At 50.1% G+C, this 25,375-nt stretch overlaps 1 protein-coding gene across 1 annotated transcript; it reads left to right on the top strand.

Annotated features, from left to right (window-relative positions):
• The first annotated feature begins 19,359 nt into the window (after positions 1 to 19,359).
• On the top strand, positions 19,360 to 21,934 carry LOC108924746 (frizzled-9-like). Its single transcript, XM_029249997.1, has one exon. It carries the CDS (start codon positions 20,116 to 20,118, stop codon positions 21,871 to 21,873), a length of 1,758 nt encoding a protein of 585 aa, XP_029105830.1. The 5' UTR covers positions 19,360 to 20,115; the 3' UTR covers positions 21,874 to 21,934.
• Positions 21,935 to 25,375: the final 3,441 nt, after the last annotated feature.

Below are 25,375 nucleotides of genomic sequence, written 5' to 3'. Positions count from 1 at the left end.
AAATGGCATTTTTCTTGTTCCAGAAGCAATGTTTGACCTTTTAGCCTTAACAGAATACAGCTCAAACACACACATATATACATATATGTATATATTTTTGGATGGATGTATTGCATCAGTTTTTTTTTTGGTTATTTTTGTGCATAAATTTAGCACCCTCATCTGAAGATTTAATGAGAAGTTAAATGGATTTGGAGTGTGTGATGTTTGCGGGATACATTTACCAAAAATAAATTGCATTGTATTAATTTGAAAAGAACTAGCTTTTTTTTTTTTTTTTTCTTTTCCAGTGATTCCAGACTGATTAAATGCCAGAGTGACACGTTTAATCTTGTGCTAACTGAAGAGTGTTGAATTAAACAATTTAATGGCCCTCCACATAACCAAAGTATTCAATAATGCTGAAAATTCAAAAAAAATGTGTGTGTGTGTGTGTGTGTGTGTGTATATATATATATATAAAACAGAGCTAGACTCCACTTGTGGGTAGAAGTTTTCATGCATGCTACATAAGTTTTGCAGTGAAATGCGACATAAAATAGTGTTAATGCAGCACTGTTATTTTTATGCTACATTTGTGGTGCCTTAATGAGACCTAATGTACTGATACACTGTTCATAATGTTTGTTGTAATACTGTTTGGTTGAAAATGCAGTACCGTGGCAACATCTTTTGCCTGCAACCATGCCTGCAGGCTTTTTCTGGCTATACAGGATGGTTGCTAAGGTGCTCAAAGTTGGCCTTGTGTGATGCACAGATGGGACATTTAGGACATTAAGTTATGGTTGGGAGAAGCGAGGTTTGAAACACAGCTGATGCCCATGATAGAGAGTTACCCTGTGTCTTGAATCGTCAAACGGAGAGAAGAGAATGAACCTCCTGAGGCACAATGCTGCCTTTATGAATGTGATGTAGGGAAGAAATAAGTTCTCCAGTATAGCAGATAAATAAAAAGCCCCACAACAGTGAATGTAATGTAAGCAGTGACTGAAAACAGTGGTTTGATATGGACGTATTTTAGTGTTTGCGATGAATGAGCCTTGATTGAATCAAGGCTTGATGGGATACCGGTTGATTTGGACAGATTAGCTGTGAAACTTACGCCTTTCTTTATTTGTATGTTGCTTTTCAGACAGACAGTATTAAGGTTCAGGAAATACTGTGTCAACAGGCTTCACAAATCAGTACATTGTGAAAATATGATAGTCTTGCCTCAACATGTTTTCAGAATGAAGATGGCAGAAATGTTTAATTGTAATTTGAACTGTTTTTTTTTTTTTTTTTTTTTTTGATGTCTTAGATGTAGCTTTATACATTCATAGTGCAACTGCTTTTTATGCCATCCAATCCCAAAAAAACAGATGGGCACTGAAAGTTTTAGGGTCCTACATGTATGCCAACGTTCATATAAAGCCATTCCCTTGTGTACGTCTGAAATATAAAGCCATGCAAGCTTTATTGTGGTGCATATAAGTTATTACAGATTTCATGTACCCTACTGCCTCTTGCGTTCCAGTCTTTCGGACATGACCCATGTTTATAAGGACCAGGGTTTGACCCATAGTAGTCCGTTGCCTGGTCGTCATCGGCTGCTGTGTGGACTCTGAAGGCACCCTCAAGCTCGGAAACGTAGCAAACACACCACGTCAGTGCAGAACAGGGTTCGTATGCAGCTGCTTGCTGTTCATTTAAGGGGCACACCTTCACCTTATTTCCATATCAAAAGCAATACACAGAGCAGTCCGGCTGCTTGGCATCCTGTAGTGCAGTGTAGAGTTTTTGGTGCAACGGTCCTTCTCTCTTTGGAGAAAAGCTGAATGAATAAATGTAAAAAAAGTGTATCTTTCTGTCTATTGATTATGAGAACTTTGTACGCATTGGTTTTATGTTCCTGGAGTAAGATACAACTCCAAATGTGGACCTGGGTTGAAAGTCCACCAACAGACTTGGCTTTCTGCTGATGCTTTGGTTCTCGCTCGCCTATCATGAATTTGACTGATGGTCACATCTAATCATCCTGCCTTAACTGGCAACATGGTAAATATAGCTTCTAGACACCCCCACTCTTCAGTCCACAGCGCTTCAGTTTTGAGAAATTTGAGCTTCAAAGATGTGTCTTTCATTCTGAACAGAAAATGTCCTCCACACAGCATTATGGCAAAGGGTGTGAACGCGCTACGATCGAAGCTTTCGCTCCGGCTAGCCTTGAGAGGGGCCCCATCGCTCGCACGTTTCAACTTTAGTAAAATATCCAGCATAGTGTTTCACTTAAATTATAATTCACTTTGGATGTGTCTGTTAGGCAACACATAACGCTGAATTCCTTTCCTGCAAAGTTGATTCCATGTTGTTTTTAATACACAGACCTTCGTGCAAGTCAGTTGATAGCGCTCCCAGATGAGACGAGGCGATAGTCATACACAGAGGTCAGCTGCCTGCCTGTACTTGAGGACATCTATGTGGAGAGGCACAATGAGGTTTGATGGGATCTCTGTGAAATGGGCTGGGCTGATAAGATAAAAACCTGGGTCTGTGGTCAGGGGAGCCACCCACCAGCACTGATACCGTCATGATCTGAATTCCACCAGTCTAGAAGTGCCCGATTTCCTTTAGCACAAATCACACTCACTGCTTTGGTACAGAGATACAAACAGTCCACCTAATAGCTTAGTCTGCCCCTTTGCAATAAAGCAGATGGATTGGGTTCAAATCCCAGTGAGGCACTTCATACCCCAGTTTAACTTTATTGCTTCCATTGGACCGGGCAGCAGCTCACCGAGTGGAATAGACTTGTCTGATGGTTGCTGGTTCAGGTGCTAAAAGGGGACCTTGCATTTATACCGCTGAGCAGGGACAGCTGCATTGCTCCACTAATGTGTATAAATTGGAAAACTGTAGTTCTGTTGTTGATAACATTGTCAACAAAGAAATTAAAATTGAAGTTTGGTAGATTCTAATCATGCTGATGCTGTTGAGATGCTGAATTCATAATGAGTCATTTTTGGTAGTGCAAATAAATGAAATTGCTCCAGCAAACACCTAATATTAGCCTCTGCTAGGGAATGTGATGACCAGGAGTAAATGCTAGAGCTCCCTGCTGCGCTCCGTCAAAACTGAGGGCGGCGTTGACAGACGCATGGCCTCTGAAGTGCGTTCCCTCTTGTGGGTGGGGGCTGGAGTCTGTCCGCACATGGCCGAGCCTTGGCGTCCACCAGCTAGGGTCCTCCCAAAGCAGCAGCAGGAAGCCCACCCTTGGGCCCAACCTCCAAGTGACCAAGTCAGGCCAAGAGCACAGTGAAGAGTGCTAATGGAAGCAGCTCATGAGGAGGCATCAACAGCCCTGCCCTCCATCTCCATGAGAACATAACAGGCAGAACAATTGAACTGGAAGGTTTTTATGTCCTTTCCATTCAGAAGTGGCTTCCCTCCCCCTTTTCACTTTCCTTGAGCTTTTAACATGCTCAAAGCGCTTGGCTTCACAGCGGCTAGTTATAAAAAGGACAAGGTGAAGAAGGGGAAACTTAGGTGCATGGGTTTGTTTCCCTCTCTTCCAGATACAACAGTGGCTTTGTCACACTCTGATTACTTATCACCTTATCTTGGAAATCCAGTTCCTTCCCTTCTCATGAGAAGATGGGGGTTTGTCTCTTTTGGAGGTTAAGTATATGTTCATGAAGGGGAGGGGAGGGGAGGGGACCACTGAAAACAGTAGTGTTTTTGTCTGACTTTTCCCCATTGTATATAAGGCATAAAGCCTTGGTGTCTGGGCCACTGTGTAATTACTAACAGATTTGACAGTTTAACCTTTCCATTTTTTTTAAAGCTGTTTCTGTGTATTTGTTCAAAAGAAAGACACTTTTTTATTCTGTGTATTAATACTGGCCTTAATATTTCAGGAGGCTGATAGGTTCTGGGAACGGGGCTGTCCAGTGGTGGCAGTGAGGGGGTGGTACCTCGCGGGGCACAGAGCCTCTGTGTTGATATAAATAACGTCGCCCACTCTCCAGTGAGCTGTTTGTCCTGGCACGAGTGCAGGCCGGCGGCATGGGGGAGTGTGGTTGGGGCCATCACATGCTAAGTTATGGACGGCCTGGCACCCCTTGTGTGCTATGGATGGAACGTACTGTGGTAAAGGAAAGGGAGAGGGGACAGAAAGGAAGAGCGCAGAACAGGCGAGGACCAGACTCTGAAGGCACAGGTCTCTTGCTGTTGTCGCCTTTATTTTATCACAGATCATTGTGCAGCTTCTCAGTTTTTCTGTTGGATGGTAGCTGAGGACCCATCCGTTCCTCATGAAATTGTATTTATTTAAGTACAATGAGAAGTGTGGTGGGCCCTTCCCTATGTACACGTCAGCAGAAACAGACCCCCCCCCCCCCCCCATTCAGAATATGGACCTCTCCATATAGCCAGTTTAGATGGAATTTTTTACAGGTCAAGGACTTGTGGCTACGAAGCAGTCCAGTCAAATACATGTGTATACACCACCTCCTCAATTTAGAGACACAGGAATTCCGTTCATCATGTGATTTGTTTGTAAATTTAATCACTGTCACAATCAACAAAGGCTTAATAATAAATTAATCCCTTGATTTATTCATGGGGTAAATTCTGTAAAAATCTCACTCAAAGCTGTAATGGATTGTAGAAGATTTATGGAAGATTTATTTATTTACTCCCATTTGACCAATCATCCTATTCTCAAGTTCTCTGCAGAATTGCTGTGTTCGAGAGCCAATCTTGGAAATGGAGGGTATCAGGCAGGGACCTGGGCAGGACACCAGTCCAGCATTTATTTTACATTTACACTTTTATTAACTTGAAACAGCATTTCCAACATTTGTCAGCGTCTCACTACTTCCAAGTTGCTTAATTCTCCTGTTTTATGCTTGTTGACCAATTTTGCCCCCCCATAATGAACACGTGTAATGTTGTCATCTTGCTATTGATCACCAAAATCCGAAATACCAGACATGAGTTGTTAACACTGTAGAAGGTAGCTGATTTAATCCAGACCCACACTTCTACTCCATTTATGTGCATTTCACTGCCACCTAATGCCTGGGCATGGAACAGAGGTGGCTTTCAGTCAACAAATTCCATTAGACAAGTGAAGAAAGTGCAATTTGAAATGAATGGATAAAAGTATTAATGTCTTTGAAAATGAGTAACCTGAACATTTGTCACACAAGGACCCAGTGTCTGCCAGTGTGTGTCTTTTGCATATGGTGTGTACAACGGTATATTGATATTGTGGTTTCATGCTCACTTACTACTAGCTGTCTGGTCTGAAACAGATGGCTAAAATATGAGTTGATTGAATAAATGCTCTTCATTATGTCACTAATCTCCAGTGGAAACATCCACCAAACTCTGGCCCAGAAGGTGCTGCTCTTGCTCTTGCTGCTGCTGCGGCAGAGCTCCCCAGATGACCCCCTTAATGTAACATTGCTAGAAGTCTCCATCACCTAAGCTCGTGTGTAGGTTTCTCTTACTCATTTCTGATGGGTCGCCCAAGTTGCCCTTCAGCAGATGTGCTCGACGTGTTGTTCGTATCATGTGGCATCTAATGGGAGGGACAGACCATCTAGTACTTTCTGGAGCCGGGGAACTGTGGAAATGCAGTTGCCAAACATATGGCCACATCCCTAATTGTTAGAGGGGAACTAATCTGTGCCTTTTTTCCCCTCTCTGAATTTGTTAGCGTTGCTAAATATCTCTGCCTTGGGTATATCTGCGTTACTCTTTACTTTTTACAGCAATCAACGGTTTGGTGTCTTCCTGGAATTCGTCTGAAATAAACAACTGAATTAAAATTTTTTCTGCACGGTCCCCAGGTCGACAAATATAGCAAATGCGTAACAGTGCACACTCACTCCACATTCATTCCTGTGTTCTGAGGTTGGACCCTAGAGACGGCCGAGATCACAGTTTACGCTGGCTTGCCATCGGCTCAGGGCTGATTACACTAAATTAGGCGATGGAGACACTTATTGCAGCGTCCTTGTGGAAGTATAAAAATGTATAATGTTCTTGTTTACTTAGTTGGAAATAACAATGTTGTATCTGTCTTGGGTCTTGTTTTTGCCCCTCGGTGGTGTTCTGCTTTTCTCCATAGCACCATTGCAGCCTGTATTTATGACAATTATGGCTGAAACAGCAATTGTTGCTTTTCCCTCAGCAACACAGGTACTGAACGTTTGTATGGCATCTAATACTAACACAGATGTTTAATGTTTGCATAGGGAGTACTTCTTTGCATGTAAAACCAACGTAAATGCCTTTTTTTTCCTTTTTTTTTTTTGTTCACTGTCAAATTCATGTCTGTTCAGTTTGTGGGCTGTATTTTCAGACATAGGTTCAAATCCTGTGTATAATTTGCAAGTTCTGCAGGCTTCCTCTGTGGTGCTCTGGTTTCCTTCTACAGTCCAGACACACGTGTTTCTGGTCAACTGATGACTCTAAAGTGCTCTGTGTGTGTTGGTGTGTGTGTGTGTGTGTTAAATTTTTCTGCTGTATAAATCATGGGATGACTTGGGAGTATAGTGTAGTGTACAGTAGTGTATCTCACACAGTATGTCACCCAGGAAAATAGGCATCAGCTGAATACAGGTTCATAACACTAATGTAACACTGGTATGAATTCTAACATAAAAATAATAGTTTACTCCCTCGAGCTGTGTAAATTGTTGAATTTGGTACAGTTTTGGTCAGGGCATACTTCCTTGTATTTTGTCTTATGTGGTTTGGCCAAGAGCAATTTGTTCTCGTGTACAAAGCACACAACACAGGGTGGAAAAGTGTTCTATTTCACACCCTTTTCTAGTGACATTTTCCAGTCTTTGAAATCCCTTTTCCTTCCCCTCTTTTTTTACCTGCTTCACCCAGATGAATACCCACTGAAGTAAGAAGCCACTCGGTGAGTTCATATCCCGCAGCTGAGCCCGATTCGGGTCGGTGCTCCCATAGGAGTGTGACAGCCGCTGCGCTCGTTGCTGTCAGCTCCACGCTCTGGGTTCTCTCGGGAGGTCTCTATCAGCAGTGGGACTGCCAGACATCTGCACTGCCGTCAGATAGCAGGCTGCTATCGCTGTTGATCTCTCCCCCTCTGCCTGGCAGAGCTCTGCCCATACCGTCAGCTGGCCGCTTGACGAGATCACCCTGGACACAGGAGGCCTGTCGGGCTGTCCAGCGGCTCAGCAACCTGCCGAATGAAGGGCAGCGGCCTCTCTCTGTCTGATATAAAAGAGCTTGGTGGTTCCTTGAGGAGCGACAAAGATCACACACCTGGTCGTCTTTGTGGTTTTTTTTCCCCCCAAGATTTTTTTCCCCCCCTTTTTTTTTTTTTTTTTTTTTTTTTTTTTTTTTAACTGTTGAATTCACATGCTAATAGGAGCAAAGCGTGTGGCAGGTTTATTCTGGAAGGCACCCACCGCCACCAGGTGTCTAGGCACTGAGATGCAGTGTGAGACACTGACTGGGATTAATCCAAAGTAGGAAACACAGTCTGGTACCAGCAGGTGTAAATAAGTTTCAGAAATTGCATTGTTGGGTGGAAACACTGAATGTGCCTTTTGTAGAGTCTGGGAAGCCATCATGTGTTCAGAGGAGCAGCAAGCGCCGTATGTGTGGAACATGCTGTCGAACCTCGGAGCGCGCTAAGAAGCGACGCTCGCCGACAGGTTCCTGGGTCCTTTCCTGCAGAACCGCAAACGTGAGCACGCGAAACACCCTTTGCTGCGTGTGCTGCCTACCCACACGAGGCTCTCGTAACGCTTCCCAGTGCAATATTCACTTGCTGAGGACAACATTGTTTTAACTATAATTATATACTGTAAATCTTAAGTTAAATGTTCCCAGAGTATTCATGAGGACATGTACTCTTCAGAAATAACTAGAGTAAAATTGTGACTGTAACACTTTCATTGTGCTCTCCTTTCTATGTAGATGCCTATGTGTAGGAGGGACATGTTTGTTGTCTGCATTGACGATTAAGTGTTAAGTGTCGTCCTGCTCCTGCATCCTCCACATCGGTCAGCGGTGCTTTCCTCGGAGACACCGTGCTGTCCTGCCTCTTTTCGTGGCCCCCGGTCTCGTTGCCCGGACCCATTTGAGCAAGACCTGAGATGTTTGAGCAGCAGAAGAAAGCTGTAGAAAGCTTTTCCAAAGTACGTGTTTCATTTTGGGACGTAACAGGAGTTGAAACTGTATCTTTCCCTCTAACTTATTAAGATTATTTAACAATTGGGACTTTATTTGACATCAGATTTTTCAGGAAGGCAAACCGGCCATTTTTGAGAACAAGGAACAACAGTGTCTGGACTGAGAGAGCACTGCCAAAAATTACCATATATGTTTTTCTTTTTCCTAATTTTTTTTTTCCCCCCTTTTTTGAACATGACACGAAGGAGAAGAATTGGGGCTTTATGCAGGCAAAGGCCTCGTGTTTATGCTAGCATGCCAGTGGAGGGAAACGGGAGGGCGGGGGTGCCAGATTGGAGCGTGCGCAGCGAAGGAAGGTGAGAAGGAGGGACGTCTTGCACCGGGCAAAGTGAAAAAGGCCTCTCTGAGTGACAGTGAACTGAGAGCCTGGAGCTCCTTATGGGCTTCCTGCTCCAAAGAAAACACTCGGAGGGCTGGGGATGGCGCCGAGGCCAAATCAAAGGGATCTTTGAGCGGAGGCCATGCGGGTGGGAAACGACATCAACACGCACCATGTATTATGTACACAGAGTGGCCGGGCGAGCGCGGACATGTCCAGCTCCCCAAAACGGGCAGCTCGACCTCGGCTCTAGTCGGGGTCACCGTGCCGCCGCTTCACATTCCGGAGGCGGCAGTCTTCGCAGAGCACTGGCATATTCTGGTGCAGCTCGAAGTAGCGTAGGTGTCCTTGTCCTCAGGTAAGCAGACTTCGCTCACATGAAGTTCTTCACGTTCAGGTCCGTACGAGAAAGAGATGGGCCTCGTCACCTTGCTATTTTTTCACCACTGTCAGCTGTAGTGTTTTATAACCCATGTAACAAAAAAACACTATGATGATTTATGGAAAAAACGCCCGTTTTTTTTAATAGAAATATTCAGTAAAGTGACTTTTTTTTTTTTTTTTTTAAAAACCTATTATGTGCCCTTGTTTCTTCCATGGAGGGTGTAGAAAAAAAAAAGCTGATGAGCTAAGAATGCCAGTGGCCTTTGCTCTGTGTTATTCCAGCCAGTGGTTGGAATGTAATTTAAGGAGAATTAAGCAATGCTTCTGGTTAATGTGAAACTTGTGAGAAAGTGATTGCTGTATTCACAGGTTGATGCAGAGAGTAAGAGTCTCTTGGATTGACCTTCAGCACGGGCAGCTGAACTGATGCAGCTGGAAAAGAGCAGCTACCGTTTACAATTTTACCATGTTTTTACCAATACTGAGCATGCTCCCTAGCCATCCAGATTCATACTGTTTCTGGAAAACTGTTCTGTGCATCTGCTCTTTGCCACTCCCTGCACCGCTTCTAGTTCTTACACAGCTCCTCTTTTTCGCCGTTGGCTTTGCAAGGGTCTCATTCCCCTAGTGATTCCCCTAGTACATCATCGCCGTGGAAGAGCACAAATTATTGTTTATGAAACACCATGTAGGTTAACAACGCAAAGAACTGTTGTTTGTGTGTGTTCGTGTGTTTGCTCATTGTTCCTCCACAGGCCTGTTGTCAGGTCTCTCTGGTGCTGCCCAGCCTTCTCCTCATAGCCCTACATATGGTCCTTGTAAAGGGGGTCTCAGACCCCTCGTCGCTCTCTTTTCTCCGCTGCACCTTTTTGTGAAAGGAGACACTAAGTAAATTCCGTGCCGTCTGAAGGCCGCCTTGTTCTCCCAGGCTTATAAAGATACAACTGTGCTTTCGAGCAACTGCTTCTCAAGCACTTTGCTTCAAGTAAGTGGACAGGAGCCGATGCAGGCAGCCTAGGTCCACGTAGCGTGACTCCAGGGGGAACACGCGTATGGATGGTGGGCGAGAGCTGACAGGCCAGTGAAATGGGCAGCGCTGTGGCTCTCGCACTCCCTCAGAGCCTGTGAGCTTGTGTCGGTCAATACTGCTGACACAGAGCAAGATACTACTTGGGGTGAACAAAGGTGCATCAGCTACAGATGAAAAACTTTAGATGCAGAGGCATGGTTTTTCAATCCGTTTGTCCAAAACAGGGGACCATCACATGACTAGCTGCCTATAGAATTGATGGTGAATACAGAGGACTGGCAGATGGTGTGATGTAAGTTTATGGAGCTGTTAGGAGAATAGGGGAGAAGTGGGTCTGGAAGAAATAGGTTTGAGACCCTTCTTGAAAGGGATTCAGCAGCTCTGAGGGACAGAGCTCATTTGACATCCGAGTCAAATACAGCTGTTAAAGTAGTCATAGCAGATTACTATTACTCGTCTTTCAAAAATTACAAACAGTGATGCTAAACGGAAGAAACCGTAGAGCCTCACTCAAGTGTTAACTGCTGTTATTTTGTAAAACTGGATTTTAAGCAGAAAATAAGACACGGCAAGCTTGCTATTATCGTTGCTGATGGCAGATATTCTGAAGCGGAGGAGCACTTTGCCCTTTTGATTTCTGCTTAGACTCAGGGGGACAATTAGAAGTGCGTCATTCTTGAGTCTTTAGGACAGCACTGTGTTGTAAGAGATTTCACATTCGCTAATGTGGCCTAGAGCAAGGCCCTGCAAAGTGTTCTCAGCCGTTCATAGAACACGAAAACGGATTCTTCAGGAAGCCCTGAGCCAGTACCGGTGTGTATGAGCAGGTGTCACGTGCTCTTTTACAGCTTGCTCCCAGTCTGGACAGTCTCGAACCCTTTGAGGGGAAAAAGGGGACAAAGCTGCTTAAGCGAGCGTATGGAGAATTTGAGCAGTGCGATCCAGTCCAGTGGAAATGCTCTTAGCTTGGCCCTTCTTCCTTCCTTTGCTATTCAGCATGATCATATTTGTGAGCATTTACATTCATTTAGCTGACGCTCTTCTCCAAAGTGACTTACTACCATTTTTTAATCCATTTGTACAGCTGGAGGTGGCATTCAAACCTGTGACCTTTGGGTCCAAAGGCAGCAGCTCTGACGACTATACTAGCAGCTGTCCACAGTTATATTTGCTACACGTGGGGCCTTGTAATGCCTACATAATACATTATAACATCTGGCACCACAACTTATAAGTAGGAGTTAAAAAGAAAAAACAACATCTTTGCCGTGCTCTAAAAAACTAAGTGTGCTTCTAAGTTTAGATCAAGAATTACAATGTTTGTGGACCTTGGCTTCTGTAGAACTGTAGGAGTTTCGAATTTTTCAATAAATTATATTGTAATGAGCCTTTATTTTTCTGATGCAACTTACAGATGTAACATTTGAGCAATTTGCCAATTTGTACAACAGGGTAACTTGTAGTGTGTCAATTAGGCTAAGACCAAGGAGGGTACTGGGGGAGGTGGGATTCAAATCCTAAACCTTGAGATTATGAGGCAAGAACCATAACCACAATGCTACCTCCTGCTGCTGCGATCCCTTTGGAGGACATGTACGGTAGGTCTTTTAGACATAAAGGACCAATAAATCATCTCCTGTTGTTCTTTAAATGACCCATTATTGAAATAAAAAAGCAAGTTGACTTGAGAGTACTGGATGGGGTAGTCGGCCATGCAGAGGGATGTGGTTGTTGTCTTTTTTTTTTAGTTTGGGGAACAGGTGTGCGCAGAGCCGCCGGAGCACCTTGCAGTCTGCGCGAAAGGGTTCGAAGATGCCGGGGTCAGCAACCCTGCGCGGCGCATTAGCGGAGTCGTATCTAGTGGCCGGTGGCCATCTGCCTCGCTGCGACCTGCCCCCTGTGGGCCCCCGGGCCCCTCGGCCCCTTCCAGAGAGATGCCGCACGACTCCCCCAGTCCATCCACACTATATTAATAGGACTTGTTTGCTCTGCTTGCCTGCTTGTAATCCAAGTCGGGAACAATGTATTTTAATCTGCAGCAGAAGATATCGACTGCCAGGCTACTTCTGTCATCCCGCCACTCGTGCCCGCAAAGCCCCCCCCTCCACCACCGCACCCCCGGCGGCAGCCGTCCTGTTGCTGCACGTCAGCGTGACCTCGTTTTGTCACGACTTCTAGGCATCGTCACCTCTTTTGCGTCTGGCATCCGGCCTCGCTGCGAGCGGAACGTGCCGGAGCTGTGCCGCACTCCGTAGTGCGACAGTATATATAACGTTTACATATGGAAAATGGGCTGCCTGCGCGCGTGTGTGTATGTGTTTATGGGCGAGAGGGCAGAAGGCTGTCTATTTTCAGCATTTAACACAGTTTCTGTTCTCGTCGCCGTGAGGGATCCGTTTCTGACGCTCTGCCGTAAGGAGGACGCCGTGCGGCGCGCAGCTCGCGTGCCGAGCCCGGGGACGACGGCGCTGCTCTACCCCGGGCGGTGTGCTTTAAATAGTTGGCTTTGTGAGCGCAGCTACAGAAGGTGTAGATAAAAATATAAAGCTATAAACGACATTGTGTGTCTGGGATGCAAAAATATCCATAAAAATAGCTGTGCTGTAATATGACAATAATAACTTAAATCCATGTGGTTAAATCATCTCATTTGTACCAGTTCTGAATCGTGGCCTGCCTCCGTTTCTTGCGCATACGCAAGTGTGCGGTAGATTCGTGCTGCGTTCGTTGACGAGCGTCAAGCGGAGTCATCGGCTGCTCCCTATAGCGTTCCACGCCCGTAATATAAATAACTGCCGCGTGCGCGAGGACAGCTTGCGTGAAGAGATCGAAGAGGTCGTGCGAAAGGCGGTGACGGCTAGCAGGAGGGTACGAATCCAGAGTATTTTGCTGTTAATTGGTGCGACGTGTGAGCTATGTGCAGTTCTCCCAGCGCGGCTAAGAGGTTTAAAGAGACAGGGCGGCACCGGGAGCTCTTACTTAGGAGCGTCTCCTGTGCTGCCGAATGTCCGCACTGTCCTCCGTCCGCAGTGCTGCGCAGAAATGCGAGCTCTGTACACACGCCTCAGCATCTCTGCTGTGGCTGCAGGCTTTCTTCCCCAAACTGTGGCCACACACACACACACAGTTTTCCCCTGTTGCTCGTCAGCCATAAAGTTGTGTTACTTTCCATGCTGCTGTTTTCTCCTACTTTAGAAGTAAAAGTTTTTTCCCCAAAAAAAAGTCCATCGCACATAAACACACAGGAAGTCTGAACTTCTTGTGAATTGAGCTGTTACCCATTAGCCATCATCACCCATAATCCCCTTTTGGCGGGGCGAGATGTCCTCTTTGTAGAGGGCCCGTGAAGCGCAGCCTGGTCCGGGTTTTTGTTTTATTTCTTTACGTACATTTCTACTGCAACATTTTTCCCATCGCTACTTAATACGGTAACAGGAGGGAACTTTTCGTAGCTTCCACATATATAAGCACAACCGATTCCCGCTTCTATTCAGATTCCTAAAAATACGTGCTTTCCTTGGCATCGTGCATTCTGCACATAGTTTGGAATGGGCTCGCTGGCGCGCCGCTGCCAGAGTCCTCCTCCTTGGAGGGCTGCCGTCCACAAGTCATCAGACTTCATTAAGGACTCTTTTAAATCCCTCGGGCTAAAAGTGGAAACGGGCACATTCATTAAATCCCCTCTTTCTGCCCCTTGTCAGGGCCGTAAAAGAGCGGCGCGGCGCGGCGCTGCATCCGCTCCAGGTCGGAAACACGGAGAAGGTTTTAAGGACAAACGGATCCGTTCCTCGTCCTCATCGCGCGTCACGGCGCTTTCCGTTTTTCTTTCGCCGTCTCCAGCTCCGGCTCCGCGCACGTCTTTTATGGAGCTGTACAGCGCTTTACATCCTTGCGTTTATTCCACTCCTAGATACCCTAGTCATGTAATATTGTTTTCGTGAAAAAGCTTGTTTTGACCAAATGGCCTTTAAAAAGCGCTTTCGGTTTCGACAAGTTGTCGAACGTAAAATTAGCGTCACGTTCCAGTCCTAGTAAGGTCTTCACCGCCTTGGAAGAGCAGAATTTGGTTAAATGGCTATGGTGGCTACAGAAGAGTTCTGGAAAAACTGCGTTGTTAAAATATTTAATGAAAAATGCTGCGAATTCGTTCCGAACGGTTCCAGAGTTTCGCGCGTCGCCCGTGCTTCCGGCGATGCCGTCGGCGGCGAGTAGCGGCCGAAGGGTCTCCCCAAAGGAAGTGAGCGGTCCTACATCTAATGCTTCGCTCGCTTTCCTACAGACATCCCTAAAACGTGCATTTTCGGCCGTGTCTCGGGGACGTTGACGGTGACGTCTTCCTTTCCGGTTAAATCTTGAGTTGCGCCTCCTTTCGGTGACACCGCTAATAAAGACGCTTGTTCTCTGCCTGTATGGCTGCGTGGAGAATTCCCGGTGGACCTTTTCTCCAGTAAGACAGTCATTTCTGTCCAGAATGTGCTGGATACTTTCTCTTCTTTATGTCACCGGAGGATCTTAAAGCCGCCCCTCCTCTTGCAGGCCTGTGACTTTTCTTCGCGCGGACGGCCGCGGGACGGAACGGAGCGACAGCGGAGATGAGGAGTCGTCTCCGTGGCCGCGGTTTGCCTGCGGAAACGCGAGCCGGTGCGTACGAACGGTTCATAAAGAGAAAACATTTTCTCTGCCATCGTTTCTAACCCTGACGCTTCCGTGCGTTCGCCGTAACGGGTGGCACGGCTGATAAAAAATGTCATTAATATGTCAGTGTCGCTAAATGAGTCCGTTTGGCTGAAGCCTTCAACGATGTTAACTTCTCTAACGGAAAACACAAAATAACCCACTTTCCCCACTTTTTACTAGCTGCCTTGACTCTCTATAGTTTCCTTGCTCGTTTCTTGTCGTTTGCACGATTATGTATGTTTTTCCACATCTGCCTTGGTGGTAAGTTCAAAGAAAGCTGGAAACGGGGATTTTTGGGGGTTTCTATATTGCTCAAATGAAAGGCCTGACTGCTGAACTGATGGCAAAAATGTGAAAACGCCCCCAGGCCTATGAGTATGGAATATCAGCGAGGAGCTTTTCGCTGTCGTTCAAATGTACGTGGGGCGTCCTGAAAGAGGAATAATCGTTATGTTAGAGAAGCAATTAAGCACTAGTTGTAGTGGGGGTTTATGTAATATCTCGTTGTGGTCTTGCTAAACTACTTTGCGGTTGCTGAAATGTCATTAGGAATTGTTTTGTTTTCATGCACAACCACAAACATCCCGATAATTTGTGATGAAAACCATCGGTGGCAGACGTTCTCGTTGTCTTACACAACGGCACAAGTGAGCGACTGTATTCAGGCCAGACCGTGTGCAGCATCAGTGACTTCTGTTACGTTTACATTTATTCACTTAGCAGATGCTTTTCTACACAGCGACTTACAATGGATGCTATGTAGTGTTACTATCAGCCCACACACATTATTCACCACGGTGACTTACACTGCTAGATACACTACTTACACTGGGTCACTCATCCATACATAAATGGAACACACTCTCTCTGTGTGTCACTCACACAATACGGGGGAACCTGAACAGCATGTCTTTGCACTGTGGGAGGAGACCCACACAGACATGGGGAGAACATACAAACTCCACACAGACCGAGCGGGGATCGAACCCACGTTTTCCCCACACCATCCGGGCACGGCGAGGCAGCAGCGCTACTCGCTGTGCCACCGGGCCGCCCACGCGTTACTGGAGACGGACAAGGGGTCTGAGCGCAAAGTGTATCTGGATACAGGACCAAATGTTAAATTGTCCCTCGGAGCACAACTCGGGCTCCTTAATGCACTCGTGATGCCAAAGCTCTGGTCCCGACGCGTCGATGGACACCGCTGTCCCGGCGTGGCTCGGGGATGAGCTCAGGCTGCTCCGTGGCACAGATCCCGACAGTCATCAGCGACTGGGTATAGCTTAGGCTGCCGTTACAGCGGCGCACCTTCTCTTTTAAAAAGGCCCGAAGAGGCCTGCGAGATGCTCTCGGCCATGTGAAGAAGGGCAGCCGAGGGCACCTTCCTGTCCGACAGTGTCGCAGACCGCCGGCCGTCGGCGGTACCTTCGTACGGTTGAAGGTAGTCGCCCTTTATCGCTTCTCTCTTGGATTGGCTCCATTTTCCCGCGCTCGCCTCCGCGAAAAAGCCTGAGGGTTGGTGGCGACCGTCACGCCTCGCGGAGGAGCTCTCGGCCGTCCCGATCCCCGCGTCGCGACCCCGACCGATCGTTCGCTTCATTCGGATCCTTCGCCGAGCGGCTACAAAGAAGAGGCCCCGAGGAGAGCAGCCCGCGTGAAAGGGTGCCGCTTAAATCGCTCTTAGCCGAAACAGGAACGCACAAGAGAGGGGCTCCCGTTTCATTTAGACGGGTGGGAAATTGACCCGCTGGAAAGCGGGCGAAGCTCTCCTGCGGCGTCCGGGAGCGTGGCGAGCGGGTCAGCGCTCCTTCCGCGGCGCAGCCCTTCTTTGCATGAGAATACGGGGCGGAGCCGGGAAGCGGGCTCTCGTCCGAGGCCGAGGCATCCTCGGAACCGCGGGACGGGACGGGGGGGGGCGGTGTGCGGACAAGCAGAGATGAGCAAGGGGTGTTCACGTGGAAAACGGAGGGCCGCGAGAGCCGGCGCCTCGTTCTCCCTCACTGCGCAGCAGCCGCTCTTTCCGAGCGTCCATTAATATGCTCTGCCCGCCCCGCCTTTGTGCACTTTTCTTTGGACCGAGTGCGTGTTCATCTGCGTGCGTCTGTGCGTGAGAGAAAGGAAGGTCGGGGGTCTCGCGAAGCGGCGCACGAGTGCGGAAAGCCCATCCCGATGGGTTTCGGCTTCTTTCCTCAATCAGGCCTCCTCAGCAGACAACAAAATTCAGAAATGTGCTGCCGTTTAATTTTTTTTTTTTTTTTTTTTTGTCGTCGCTGTCGCTATGCAGCTTGTGTTAAACGTTATAGCACAGCTACATGAGCTCTCAAAGCAGAGAGAACAACAACGTATGACGTGCCGTAATATACGCTACTCTCGGAGAGGGAAGATTTCACTAAACCCGCAGTGATGGTCTGAGTGGACTTGATGCTTTCACAAGAGTTCATTTTTCACCCACTTTTTTTTTTTTTTTAAACAAATGTCAGATTATAAAGTGTGCCAGTTCTTCCTTGTCCCTGTGTCGGCCAGTTGAAGCGGCAGAGCAGCGTTTGGTCGCGCCGAGCCTGGAGCGCGTGAACTCGGCTCCGCGCCGCAGTCCGTTCGAGGGCTTTAACTGCGAAATGGACCGAAAATGGTCCAAGGTTACGGAGGGATTTTAATGCGAACGGGTTTACGTGGCATTTGTGTTTTACTGCAAGTAGCACATCCTCCAGTTTCTGCACACGCTTTCTAAAAAGCTCGTTTATTTCCGCATTCTCGCCTGGAAAAAAAAGACGTCAAAGTGGCCATCTTGCTCAAACTACGGTTACATTTGGAGAATAATTCAAAAGAAAGCATCTCGGAGGTGGACTCTTTGTTTCACGAAAACAATGTTGCGTGCGCTATTTCGAGCCGCCATGTGGGATATTTTACGGGCCGCTAAACGAGGAATGGGATGTTCCTGCAGAACACGCTAACCAAAAGAGCAAGAAGTGCTCTGTGCAAAATCAATGGCATGCTGCTTTTCTTCCTTCAGAGAACCTTCTCAATTTCAGTGCTCAGTTGTGTGTGTGTGTGTGTGTGTGTGTGTGTGTTTGCGTGGTTTATTCAAGGTGAGGTTTGCACCGCATTGCTTTCATGCCCTTTGTCTGCAGACAGTTTTTCTCAATGTTGTGCAGCGGAGATGGTTTCTTACGCACTGCGTCAGCATGTGTCCATCTCGCTTGCTCTTCTTGTTCGCGCCACTAGATGGGTACAAGCGCGTCCTTCCCCTCTTCTTCCGCTCTTTCTCGGCCGCTGCGTCAAGCCCGGCCCTTCCGACGGAGGATTCGCCCACGCGTCCGCTCCGGAATACGGCCCCGGAAAGATCGCGTCCCGTTCGGCGTCTCCCACAATAAGACCCTGAAACCCGCATGTTGTAACACCGCGCTGAAGTGTTTAACGTGCTCTTTGGCTCCTTCGCGGAGTTCTACTGCAACTGCAAGTACACTGTTTTATTTATGGGTGCTGGTACTGGGAGGGGGGAGAAAAAAAAAAAAAAAAGCCACGATCACACGGAGAGCACCGAGAGGACCGTAGGAGGTAATTCCGCACGACAGGCCCACGAGTCCACCGGCCCATTGCTCAGGGCAAAATATTCATGAGGCCCGAAGAGCGAAGGCTGCGTGCGAGAGAAGCGTCCGCGCCGCGGCTCCTCGCGGGGCTCCTCGCGGGGCTCCCGCGCCACGCCGAGCTGCGTTCTCCAGCTGCCGGCCACCTTTGATGAGCTGGCGTGGAAATGGGCTCTTTGTACGAGCCGAGATCTCTATCTCCTCGCGTCGGCCCTTTTGTTCGCCCCTCACAATGGCCGTGCGTTTGCATCACAATGAAGGCGTTCCGGGCTCTTCAGGAACCCGGGAGCACAAGCAGCGTCCTTCATCTCGCTGAAACTTGTGTGTCCTTGCAGAAAAGGGTGAAATGGAGAGTTGGACCAAGCGCGGCTAACTGTTGCGCTACAGGGCTAAAGCGGAGTCTTTTTTATCCGTGCTTAAACCGGTGGCAAGAAGTTTAAAAAAAGAAAAAGGAAAAAAAATAAAAAAGGGGATGGACTGTTTTTGTCAGTTCGTTACCCCCGATAGATGTGCAGCATCCTTTCACTCCTTTACTGTGTTCTGGTACACATTTCAGTGCACACTACACTGCTCCACATTTAGATTTATTCATTTAGCAGACACTTTTCTCCAAAGTGACTTCCACTGAAATATGTAGTGTTATGAGCCCACACGCCTTACTCGCCACAGTGATTTACAGCACTAGAAACAGTGGGTCACTCATCCATACATCACTGGAACACACTCTCACTGACACACTATGGGGGAAACTGAACAGCATGTCTTTGGACTGTGGGAGGAAACCAGAGCACCCGCCCACAGAGAGGGGGAGAACATGCGAACTCCAGGCGGACCGAGCAGGGTTCGACCCTATGTCCTCTCGCACCAGCCGGGCGCTGTGAGAAAGCAGTTGGCTGTGCCAGCGTGCCCCCCCCCCCGTACTACACTGCCCTACACTACATTACACCACATTACACCACACTACGCTGTGGAGCGCGCGCTGCAGGGAATCCGTCCGTCGGGGATTTTTTTTCATTCAAGTCTTCAAACGGCACAGAAGCGGCGGTCGCGCGGGAAAGCCGCTCCGGACGGCGCTTTCGGAGCGGGGAGCGCGGGCGCGCGTCTTCAGGACCGCCCCTTTCGATGAGCGGGGGGGGCGAGGCTAGCCGATGACGTCAGCGAGTGCCCGCCCATGGCCGAGAGGAGTCCGAGAAGGGAGTGCGGAAAGTTCAGTGTCCCCGGCGATGGACGGCGGCGACGAGAGGCTGAGAGGAGTCCCGCGAGCGCGTGCCAGCAGTCGCGTGTAACGGCGCGCCGCCGCCGCCTCCTCCTCCTCCTCCTCCTCCTCCTCCCGTTGTCGGCGGTACCGGCAGAAGAAGCAGAAGCGGCTCCGCGGGCAGATAACTTACTATAAGTATAACGGTAAAGAGAGGAAGGACTCGGACTCGGAGAGGAGAGGAGCGGAGCGGCCGGTGCGCGCGCTCTCCAGTGAGCCCCCCTGCGCGCTCCAGCTTCGCACTTTGTTTACACCGTTTTTACGTCGCTCCCGTTTAAGGCTGCCTGCAGCATTTGTGTTGAAACGGGGATGTGCGTATTTTTGTGTCCTTTTTTCTTTCTTTCTTTCTTTCTTTCTTTCTTTCTTTATTTCTTTTTTCCCCACCTACGGTACTTGCAAAAATCCTTTCTTTCCGGAGCAGTGAATTTTACTGAAGGAAAGAGCCTTTTGACTCGGGAATATAATTGAGAGAGGAGCGTTTATTATGGACGCCGCCTTTCTGTGCGCTGGAAGCAGCCGATGATCACTGTTGGGTTTTATTGAAGTGGAAAAACGGTGTTCATTGGGGCGCTGGAAGAAGAGCCCGTTTCGTTTCCCCTAATCTTTTTACCAGTTCAGTTCATTCTTGCTTTGCCTTTGCAACATGGGTGCAGAAGCGCTGCAACTAAAGATTGTGCTTTGCCTTTGGTGTCAGCTGGCGATCGCCGCCTTCAGCCACGAGATCGGAGCCTACGACGCGGAGCGCGGCCGACGGGCTAAGTGCGAGCCCATCGCCATCCCCATGTGCCGGGGAATCGGATACAACCTGACCAGCATGCCCAACTACATGAACCACGGGAGCCAGGCGGAGGCCGGCATCAAGCTGAACGAGTTCGCCCCCTTGGTGGCTTACGGCTGCGACGCGCACCTCCGTTTCTTCCTGTGCTCCTTGTACGCGCCCATGTGCACCGACAAAGTGTCCGCCTCCATCCCGGCCTGCCGGCCCATGTGCGAGCAGGCCCGGCAGAAGTGCTCCCCCATCATGGAGAAGTTCAGCTTCAGCTGGCCCGACTCGCTCGACTGCTCCCGGCTGCCGACCAAGAACGACCCCCACGCGCTCTGCATGGAGGCGCCGGAGAACGACACCAAAACGGAGACCAAGAAGGGCGAGGGCATGTTGCCGGTGCCCCCCAGGCCGCGGCAGCCGGCCCCCGGCAGCGGCCAGTCGGCCGGCGGCCCGGGCTCCTGCGAGAACCCGGAGAAGTTCCAGTATGTGGAGAAGAGCCGGTCTTGTGCTCCCCGCTGCTCGTCTGCTGTGGACGTCTTCTGGTCCAGACAGGACAAGGACTTCGCCTTCATCTGGATGGCAGTGTGGTCCACTCTGTGCTTTATTTCCACCGCGTTCACGGTTCTGACCTTCCTCCTGGACCCGCACCGATTCCAGTACCCCGAGAGGCCCATCATCTTCCTGTCCATGTGCTACAACGTCTACTCCGTCGCCTTCGTCATCCGTTCGGTGGCCGGCGCGGAGAACATCGCCTGCGACCGGGAGAACGGCGAGCCGTACATCATCCAGGAAGGCCTGGAGAGCACAGGATGCACCATCGTCTTCCTTGTCCTCTACTACTTCGGCATGGCCAGCTCCATCTGGTGGGTAGTCCTCACGCTCACCTGGTTCCTGGCGGCTGGAAAGAAGTGGGGCCACGAGGCCATCGAGGCTCACAGCAGCTACTTCCACATGGCCGCCTGGGGCATCCCCGCAATGAAGACCATCGTGATCCTGACCATGAGGAAGGTCGCCGGGGACGAGCTGACGGGCCTCTGCTACGTGGGCAGCATGGACGTGGGCGCGCTCACCGGCTTCGTCCTCGTCCCCCTTTCCTGCTACCTCGTCGTCGGCACGTCTTTCATCTTGACCGGCTTCGTGGCGCTCTTCCACATCCGCAGAATTATGAAGACGGGCGGCACCAACACGGAGAAGCTGGAGAAGCTCATGGTGAAGATCGGCGTCTTCTCCATCTTGTACACGGTGCCGGCCACCTGCGTCATCGTTTGCTACTTCTACGAACGACTCAACATGGAGTACTGGAAGTTCCGGGCGCTCGGGACCAAGTGCGTCCCGTCCCCCGGCCGCCGGAACGAGGACTGCTCCCTGGAGCGCTCGGTGCCGACCGTCGCCGTCTTCATGCTCAAGATATTCATGTCCCTCGTGGTGGGCATCACCAGCGGGGTGTGGGTGTGGAGCTCCAAGACGCTGCAGACCTGGCAGGGCCTGTGCCACAGGAAGCTGGCGGTCAGGACTAGCAGGAAGCCCTGCAACGGTGTCGGCTGCAGCGGTACGCACTGCCACTACAAAGCGCCGGCCGCGGTCCTGCACGCGGCCAAAACGGACCCCTACTCGGACAGCCCCGCCCACGTGTGAAGCTAAGCTCGGCTCCGCTCGCGGCCTCGGGGAGAGAGACGCTTGCGCGGACCCCCCCCCTCCCCGGCCGTGGCGAACGGCGGCAGTCGGATCGACGCGGACGGTTTCCGGCGCACCGGCGCGTACAAAGACGAGGAAGTAGCGAAAGCCGGAGGACTTGCACGGATGTGGCGAAATGACTCCGTTCTCCTGTCCGGTCACCAGTGCTGTAAAGAGATATTTTATTTATTGTACCGAGTATTTAATTGCCTTCAGTCCTTCATGCTGTCGAATTCACGTCTCCACCTTTCTTTCGTACATAAGCAGCACACACAATGCCATGGCAACGGAAGCCTGAACTCCAGCGAGGCTCATCATGTCATGCTGTACATGATTGGGGACTGAGCAGGTAAAGTAAAGTGCCTTCATCATGTTACCCTGACTGTTGTTATGGAATAATAAAAGGCGTTTATAATTAATTAATACACGGAGTATTTTGAGCGGTGCCCGGCGGCGGCTTCATGATCATGTATTTTCTGCCACTCGCTGCTCTGTGCGCTTGGGATGTTTCGCGTGTCAAACCCAAATAGATCATGTGATTATTTTTGACACGCCTGCCCTGCCCTGCCCTGTCCTGTGTGTGTGAGAGATCATAATAAAGTGAGAAAGTTCCACGAAAGCCAGGCCGAGCTGTGCTTCGAAAATATAATTCCCTGTTCGCGCGCGTCGTGGCTTTCAACCAGTCCGCTCCGGTCCGGTGTCTCCTTTCTTCGAAGCGTCAAGCGGTCCGCAGCTTTTATGGACCATACATAGCTGCATCGATTGTTAAATTATTGTTGTGCTTCCGGCGCGCGCGGACCGGCTTCGTTCGATGCGCCTTTCGCTGCGTCCGTCCGTCCGTCCGTCCGTGACCTCAACCGCGTCGCGTGCGCAGCGCGCTTCGGCCGGACGGCCGGACAGCTGGACCTCGGTGCGTTTGCGCGCTCGCACGTGCAGCCTGTGTTTCCACTCGAGCGCCTCGTGTTGGTCACGTGAGCTGAAGATTGCGTGTGCGCGTGTGTCGCTGTGCGGCTCAGTCCAGCTGCGCTCTGTGTGTGTGTGCGCGCGCGCAAAGTTCCCTTCTTTGGGCCAGTTAATTACTTATCTTTGTGCACAAAACAAAAGTACGGGGGGGGGGTCTTGAAAGAGCCGAGAGAGCGTGCAGTGTGTGTGGGGAGAGGATGGGGCTCGTTTGCTGCGCTGAGTGTTACTTCACACTGGGAGATTAGTGAGTGAGTGAGTGGGTGGGTGGATGGATGGACGGACGGACGGACAGGATAGATTAACGGTTTCACCCAGGCCCGAAGGAAAGCGCGCGAGGCCATGGCGACGCACGCACGCACGCATGCCACAAAAGGGGGGCGGTGGGGTCCGCACTTCGCCTTTATTCCTCTCCGGTAGGGGGGCGGCAGGGTGAGCGCGAGACTCACTTGAGCCGCAGAGTTCAAGGTTTGTTTGTGAGAAACGGCCCACGGAGGAGTTGGGGCCAGTTTTGCGTGTCCGTCACTCTCACTCTCTCTCTCTCGCTCTCTCTCTCTCTCACACACACACACGCACGCCGGGCCTCGAACCCGTGTCCCTCCGTGGCGGGGATGGACACTGCTGTACTGAGAAGTCGCTCTGCTCTACCTCGTGTTCTGAGCGCGATACTAAGTGTTTCAGTTCACTGTAATATTCCTTTTCCTCTCCTCTCCTCTTCCTTTTTTCCCTCCCTCCGCTATTACAGCACTTTTGTTAGCCACAGGCGCTCGCAACACACACCTCCACACTCCACACCCTGGCACTTTGGTCAAGGCGAATAGTTCTGGCGCACTTTTACGGCTCACGCCTTATTATAACACTTTATAATGTAGCAACATTTGTGACATCGCCGTTACGCTTCCCGTTTTCCGGTCCTTGTCCCGGAGTCTCTACGGTTACGCTCTACGTCGCTGACAGCGGATACACCTGGTCAGTCGCTCTGCGTGTGTGCACGTGCGCAGTGGGTGGACCGTCCCAAAATGTGTATTTTTAATAACCTGTTTGATCTTTGTCAAATCTGCATTTATTTCAAGGAACAGCCCAGCCCTCACACATACGCTGATCATTTTATGCAGCAAATTTAGTTCTTTCTTAATTCTCACCTTTATTATCATTTTCATTATTCGTGTCCCGGGGAGGGGGGACCACCCTCCATACCCGTTCGCTCGCTCTTTGGTGGCGCTTTTTTCCCAATTTTTGCGCTCATATAAAATCCTGTCGTTTCAAGAGCTGCGTTTCTCATTTCAAACAGGTGCCTCTACGTTGCGGTAGTTTTATCCGGAGCCAGGTGAGCGACCGCTCGTCCCGAGCAGCGAGCCGGACCCTCGCGCGGAAACACGGGGCGCAGGGCCGAGGGGGGAGGGGATAAGAGTGTAACGGTGTAAGGAGGACAAGCTGCAGGGACAGCTGTTGCTGTAGCGCTTGCAGTTTCTGCCTTTGGACCCAAAGGTCACGGGTTCGATCCCTCCCTCTGGCTGTCGTACCATTGAGCGCGGTCGCTTACCCTACGATCGCTCTGCTGAAAATGACCCAGCTGTATAAATTGTAAGCGGCTTTGAAGAAAAGCGTTGAACGAACGACCGAGACGGCAAGGCGGTCCCTGTGGACGGGGAAGGCCGTCCTGAACCGTCTCTAGGAAAGCAGCGCAGCGTTTGGCGGTTTTCACGCTCCGCCCAGCAAGTGGCTCACAGTTGGGTGTGACACGTCAGCAGGTGATCCTGTTTATTTTCACACCACTTTATATTTGATTCGTGGGGTACGGCGTGATGGTAAAGTTACGTTCGCAATGACGCTGGCGCTTTTCTCCTTCTCTTCACTCAGGTCTAAGGTTGCCGCTCCACTCCACCGTAATAACTATGAATCCAACGTGGCGGCTGTGCGGACGACACCGTACAACAAGCCTCGTTCGGACAGCGGCACCGAAGCGCCTGGCAGGGTGGCTGCGAAAGGCGGGAAAGGAGCAAGAGCCGCCGGTTCCGCGCGTCGGACCGTTTCGGCCGCTCCGTCTCGCGCCTTCCGGTTTTCTGCGAACCCTTAAATGGCCCATAATACTCCCGTTCACCTCGCGGTCCAAGCACGGCTGCCCCGGTCGCCCCGTCGCCGGATAGAGGGCGTAGCGGTCAGAGCTGCTGCCTCACTTGAACCGCGACGCGTCCGGGTTTGCGGAAGGAAACGTCAGCAAAAAAGCGACACACGCACAAACACGGCGTAATACCCGGAGGGTGGTGTGGCGTGGCACGAAGCGTCCCCGGCCGGCGTACGTGCTCCTCTTACCCGCATACGTTCGTACGCGTGCCTGTCAATCGATGCGCGTCATTTACCGCATTTCCCTCCAAATGCATTACGGCGCGCCTACCGCAGTAACGTGCTGTACTTCACATCGCCTGTACCTGGAAGTTCTGTCACGTCCGGTGTGTGTTCCTTGCGCTCGCTCAGGTGCCGCGGTGTACCAGAGTACAGCCGG

This window comes from Scleropages formosus, chromosome 3 (genome assembly GCF_900964775.1).
Source record: "Scleropages formosus chromosome 3, fSclFor1.1, whole genome shotgun sequence".
Lineage (NCBI taxonomy): Eukaryota > Metazoa > Chordata > Actinopteri > Osteoglossiformes > Osteoglossidae > Scleropages > Scleropages formosus.
This window is presented reverse-complemented; position numbering and strand designations above follow the sequence as displayed.

Bases quoted from the DNA above. Each gene is read 5' to 3' on its own strand.
- LOC108924746 (XM_029249997.1), top strand. From the start codon at position 20,116: ATGGGTGCAGAAGCGCTGCAACTAAAGATTGTGCTTTGCCTTTGGTGT.